Below are 6,204 nucleotides of genomic sequence, written 5' to 3'. Positions count from 1 at the left end.
TTTTTTCCCCTAGTATCCCAACAATGCTCCGGAAATCTCAATCAGGAACCCGCGGGGGCTGTCAGATGAGCAAATTCAAAAGTGAGTGCCAGGAGAGCAGGGAGATGGTGATCCCTTCCTCCAGAGATCCGGGACTCAGAACTGATGGAAAAGCCTTTTCTCAAATTCATGTGGCTCCCTACGTCTGGTTAATAGATGAATACAGGTGGCTAAATCACCTTGTCTTAAATTTCATGGGAGCCACAGGTGCTGAGTGTGACACCGAGGGTTCCACCCTGTGGTGGTTCCCCTGAAATGTGATCTAAATCCCCTGGGCCTTTGAAGCTGATGGTCCTGCTTTGACAGAGGTGGGACTGAACCGAGTCCTTGGGCAGCCCGTTGTTGCCTTTGTGGTCCTGTCCTTGGTGCAGCTGAGTGTGTGCAGAGAGACCCTGGTACATCCTGGCAGCACAGAAGGTAACGTAGCTGCCACCAGACCTGCTCAGGGGCTGCCATCAGATAAACGAAGCTTGAGATTCACCAAAACTGAAGAGTGCTAGGTGAGCTCGAGGCAGTCAGTGAACCTGCTCTTGCAAGTCCTTTGAGGACAAAGGCTTCCTGTGCACCAGCTTGTGGGGAGCCGGGAGAGCACGTGAATATGTGTGCATATGTGCCCATCCTGTGCTGCAGTCAAAGCCTGAAGGCCAGTGCTCTAGTTCTTTCTTCTGTCATCATAGTGGCATGATAGGTACATGGGACAGTGAAAAGGTGTGACTAAATTTAAATGTGTTAAGTATTTCTGCTGCTTTGTTGTAGGATTTCCCAGACCCTCAGAAGTGTTGCTGAAGCCAGGCTGGGGACAGAGATGCTCTATGAACTGATTGAGGTGAGAGCTGGGAGAGATTGGGAGTGACCAGCCACAGACTGTGGTCCCTGACTGCCCGAGGGGCAGGACAGCCCTGAGCCCATGGGCAGGCCAATGAGTAAAAGTTTGCTTTAATGCTTTCGCAGAAGGGGAAGGAGATTCTCACTGACAATAACATTCCTCATGGCCAGTGTGTGATCTGTCTCTATGGATTCCAGGTAGGCATGTGTCTCCTGGCCCTGCAAGCTGGCTGGGAAGTGAGGCAAGAGAACGGGGAGTCGGGGGCTTAAAGCTCAGGATATCGGCCTGAGACCAGGGTGTGCCTCAGCAGCTCCCTCCTGCCCTGGCCTGTAGGTGATCCTTCTGAGCATGAACCTTCCTAGGGCGATATATGCTACCCTCCCTGTCAGCCTGAAGATAACCACCTACAGAAACAGGGCATAGGGGCAGCGAGTGATGACAGAGCGTCTCCAAAGGAGTGGGTAGGGCCTGGGGAGAGTTGCTGGTGCATCTCAGCTTCCCTATGTTGGTCAAACCTTGCCTGGAGTTCAGCCCACAGGTGGTCAGGAGGGACTGGAACACATCTGTGCAGGCACTGAGGCCTGTGGGGACAGGGGAGCTTGCCTTGTCCAGGTTGCCAGGAGAGGCAGTGCCTTCCTAGGAAGGAGAACACATTGCAGGGGAAGATTGCTGCTTACACAGGAACACATGCAGAGAAATCAGTCACAAAAACTTTGCGTCTTGACATTAGGAGTGTTTCTCCTACTCAGAACAGGGAGCAGTGTCCCAGTAAGAGCTGAGGAAGTACAGATGAGGCCCAGCAGATGTTATGTGGCTCTGCCAGCAATAGCGCTAGTTCCCCACTGCCAGCGCTGACATGGGAGTGAAAACCCACCTCAGCTGGGGAGGACACACAACCCTGTCCTCAGAAACCCTTTAACACTGCCGTTTCTCATCTACAGGAGAAAGAAGCCTTCACAAAGACCCAGTGCTACCACTACTTCCACTCTCACTGCCTGGCCCGCTACGCCCAGCACATGGAGGAGGAGATCCTCATGCAACAGGAGGAGAGAGAGCAGCACTTGGCACCATCCCCCAAACAGGTACCAGGCCCTCGGCTGCCTGCCCCCAGCCTCCTGCACAGGCCCTCGTGACATCTCTGTCACCCCTTGTGGCACAATGGATCAAGGGCTAGCCTGACCTGGCAGCACGGTCAGTGTTGTGCCTGCACTGAGAATCAGAGCAGTGATTAGACCAAGTGATCTCCAAGAGCCCTTTCCAACCCAAATTACCCTGTGTGTTCTTGGTACTTTAGCAGTTGGTTTGTTGGATCTCTGTGTCAGTGTCCACTGTGTGAGGGGGCAGGAGAGTTGCGTTTTTGGAATTCTGGAACCAGAGGAATTAGAAAAGAGAGCTCCTTCCCAAGTCCTTGAACTGCAGGGGTGTGCAGCAGGATAAACATGATCACCTGCATTCTGGGCTGATAAAACCTGCCCGAGCAGGTGCTGGAACAGTTGTCAGCTGCAGAGCAAACAGCACGTCTCCTTCCTGCAAAACCCTCTTGAAAAGGTGCTGCCTAAATAACATGCTCCACTTAGGAGTGGGGAAAAATAGATTCTAGGCTGAGGAGGACTGGAGCCATACATGCTGACAGAGGTGGTTTTGTACAGCGGTTAGCCGCTGGAGCACAAATCCCAGCATGCCTCATGATGGAACCACATTCTGTAGCAGTATTTGAGACACCAGCCTGCTTCCATGCTGCTGGAACACCCTGGCCATCCCTGCCTTGGCACCGTGGGAGCTGGGTTGTGGCTGGGGTTTGGTATCACCTCTTGCCTCCCTGCAGGAAGTCGGTGTGCAGTGCCCTGTCTGCCGAGAGACCCTGGTTTACGATCTCTGTGCTCTGAAGGCAGCACCACCCCCGCAGCACCCGCTGGTAAGAGATGGGGGCTCACCTGCCTGGTTGTGCCCACTTGCTAGGTAGCTTCAGTTGGGACAATATAAGGGATAAAATGAATGCCTGTTGTGAGGTCCTGCTAGATGGCCCATCCAAAGGGCAGTTCATAAAACCTAGCAGGGTGTCTCCTGACTCTCTGATGTGTCCACACAGAGCAGGTTTAGTTGTATAGCCCTGAGTCTTGAGCAGGTGTGCTGGGGGAGAGGTGATTCTGACATGGGGCATGTCCCTGTACTCACTGGGATATAATCAAGGTCAGGAGAGTGACCTTATTGCAGCTGCTCTGCATCGTGCCCCCCAGCACGATGTCCCAACGCAGTCACTGCAGGAACAGCGTCTCTGTGCTGGCATGCTCTACCTCTGTCTAGGGACTTTGTGTGCATCTGCAGGCCTGGTCAAATGTGGCAAAGGGAAGCAGATGGCCTGGGCACTGTGCGATCAAAGGAGGGTTTTGGGAGTAGCTCTTAGCACTGTTTATCCATGCTGGGTGTTGAGAGAGCCCTTACCCCGCCTTGCTTTCTGCTGCTCAGGAGCCGTACAGGCCAGATATCAAGACGCTGGAGCATCAGGAAGAACTGCGCCTAATTTTCAAGAGACAGCAAGAGAAAGGGGGCATCATTGACCCTGAGGCAGAGAGGAACCGTTACTTCATCAGCCTCCAGGCGGTATGGCACCAGGGGCAGAGAGCTCGCGAGGGGGGTCCTGGGCTGCAGGACCGAGCACTGTCATCTGCTGTGGAGGTGCCCTGTCCCTTTCTTCACTGGTGGCTTCTTTCTTTCAGCCTCCCACTGCTGTTGATCCAGGTCAAGCGGCTGCTGTCTCTGAGCTGCCGGTGAGTGCAAGCCAAGCCTCGGCTCCAGAGCCAGCCGGGGCGCTGGAGGCCAGGGCAGAAACCAGGCGGCCTGAGAGGCCTGCTGTGCCCAGAGACCAACAGAGCAAGAGGGACAGGCACAGAGGGGAGAGGCCAGGCCCCAGAGGCCAGGGCAGGCAGTCATGCGGTGGCTTGCAGGAACCGGCAGAGGAAGCCCGTCATCCACTCCATGGCTCCAGGGGCTTCAGCCGGAGACCAGAGTGGAGACCTGGTGGGAGGCACAACCAAGAGTTTCCAAAGCCTCACAGCAGAAGTAAGGCTGCTGCCTTGGCTGAAAGGAAGGAGTTGTGCCCTGAAGACCCCTCACCAGTAACAGAAGCAGTGGACTTGAAAGAAGAGCACTGTGATGTGGAGAGATGGGTGCCCGAGGAGGGAGCTGAGGCCCGGGGCAGGGAGAAGGAGAACCTCATGTTCAACCGCAGTGACCACAGAGCAGCTCCCAGCTGGCAGGGCCACCACAGGCCCTGGGATTGTGGGAGGTGGGAGAGGCCCAGAGTCCAGGAGCGTGGTTCCTACCCCAGAGCACCGAGAGGGCGAGGGGTGTTCAGGCCCAGTGGACAACGAGAAGCCCATCTCCTTGAGAAGGAGAGTGGCTCCTAGCAGGAGTGGTGAGGGGTTGGGCTGGGGGAGGGAGGGGAGGAGAGGGAGAACAGTGAAGGCTCTAGTGGAGCAGCAGCAAGGAGACACCGTACTCCTCGGAAGGGAGGAGGCAGTTGGCATGTGGCACAGCTTGGGACAGGCACCATCTTCAGGGTACATGTGGAGTGAAGCATCCTAGCGTGAGCGACTGGCTGTCAGCAGTGTTGGAGAAGCTGACTCCTGACAGATCATGTCAGCCTTGGTCTCAGAGGACTCAGGAGGCAGGGGAAGCCTTGACCGGGGACCTGCAGCCATCATCCCTGTTACGTGAGCTGCTAAGAAACGTGCACAGCTACAGAGCAAACGCACTGAGCCCAGCGTGGTGCCATGGCAGAGCCAGAGTTGTGGCAGGACCTTCCCTGGAAGCCAGCATCCCAGTGGAGCCGTGGTGGTGCCAAGTGATGAGGCTGTGCCAGGGCAGCAGCCTGCAGTCAGCTTGCTGTGTCTCCCATTCCTTCTCAGAGCACCTTCTCAACTGCTGTCCCTGTCCCTTGGAGACAGCATCGCTTCTCCTGCAGCCCTGACCGCTGTTGAGCTGATTGGCTCAGCCAGGCAAGTCCTCTGTATGACAGGACATTTCCCAGTCCCAGCCAGGAGAGCTAAATTAAGCGTAAGTCAGCGCAGTGGCAGGTCAGGGCTGTCTGGTGGCTGAGGCTTCCGGTTGGCTCCTGTTCTGCCAGAGAGCCTGAATTTAGCTGGAGGTCCTGCCCTGTCCTTCAGCTGCTTTTGTGCAGGCAGAAGCTGATGGGGGAGACCTGGGAATAGCACTCTGTGATCTGTACCTGTCGGAATCCCCTGTCAGGATCCCCCTCTAAGGCCAGGCTGTACCTTGGAGCTTCCAACAGCCTGCAGTGAAGACATTCCCCAATACTTTGGATACTCTTGCCTTCCTTTCATCTTCAAGCTGATCTTGCTTCAAGAAATGAGGATTTGCTGTTTAAACTAAGTTGGTGTAGTTCCTTCTGCTGCTGCTTCACAAATGTAAACAGTGTCACTCCAGAGCTGTGACAGGCAATCCCAGGCCTCTGAAGTGGGATACTGCTATTAAATTAACTCATCGGGTCTTCTCCAGAGCCCGCTCCCTTTGTTTTCTCTGCCCTCTCGTTCTTTGCTGTTTGGAGCAAAGGTGTTGATCCCTGGTATTGCTCACTCCCCTCCCTGCTCCCTACAGGGGAGGCACTCCTGGGTGGCAGGAGGGCTCCCCGGTCCCTGCTTCGCCTGTCTCGGTGTAAGCTCTCTGGCTGACCCAGACAGTAGTGATTCCTTCACACTTGTTTGTGCCTTGTGCCCCCACCTCTCTTTTGGCCACATGTGGGTTGTTATTGTCTTCCTCCTGTTGAGTGCAAAAATGGCTGCGTTGCAATGGATTTCCCATGAAGGGTGTGGAAAAGCTGTCTCTGGAATGCATCCTCCTCGCCTGCTGCCCTGCTCTCTCCATGCCTGGCCTTGTCCTGAAGAGGTTGGTTTAACCCACTGCCTAAGAACCTTCTGTGCTTAATTTCCAGCACTGACCTATTTTCACCCCCAATGCTCTAAAAGTTTTTTTTTCCCTCCTTGGTCTGAGCCTACACTACCTGTCCTGGGCTTGGGGATCTGAGAGCCAGACATTGTGCCCTGCTGGGGACAAGGGCTGAGCACTCACTCCCTAAAGAAACCCCTAATTTTTCTTCAGTGCTTGCTCTGTCCTTGTTCCAGCTGATTTCTTGGTAAACAGCCTGTCCACGCTTCAGTGAAAAGGTGTAAACTTTATCTGACATTGGTGCTTGTTCTGCTGCCTCCTGCCTTCACTTGTGAAATTGCTGTCCTTCAAGAAAGACATTTGATCCTGTCCAAAAAGAAACATAAAAATCTCTGCCCCTCACAGCAGCTGAAGCTGAAGCTCCTTGGCTTTTT

General features: G+C 54.7%; 1 protein-coding gene across 1 annotated transcript; it reads left to right on the top strand.

Annotated features, from left to right (window-relative positions):
• Positions 1-16: 16 nt before the first annotated feature.
• RNF25 (ring finger protein 25) lies at positions 17-4,272 on the top strand (the record flags this gene model as incomplete). The annotated part of the gene is made up of 7 exons (XM_010085506.1): positions 17-81; positions 796-865; positions 991-1,062; positions 1,807-1,947; positions 2,691-2,780; positions 3,332-3,466; positions 3,583-4,272. Coding segments are annotated over 7 exons (1,263 nt in total), but the record flags the coding sequence as incomplete, so codon positions are not given.
• Between the last annotated feature and the right edge of the window lie 1,932 nt (positions 4,273-6,204).

This window comes from Pterocles gutturalis, unplaced genomic scaffold, assembly GCF_000699245.1.
Source record: "Pterocles gutturalis isolate BGI_N339 unplaced genomic scaffold, ASM69924v1 scaffold9400, whole genome shotgun sequence".
Classification (NCBI taxonomy): domain Eukaryota; kingdom Metazoa; phylum Chordata; class Aves; order Pterocliformes; family Pteroclidae; genus Pterocles; species Pterocles gutturalis.
The sequence above is the reverse complement of the archived record's forward strand: the minus strand, read 5'-3'. Positions and strand labels throughout refer to the sequence as shown.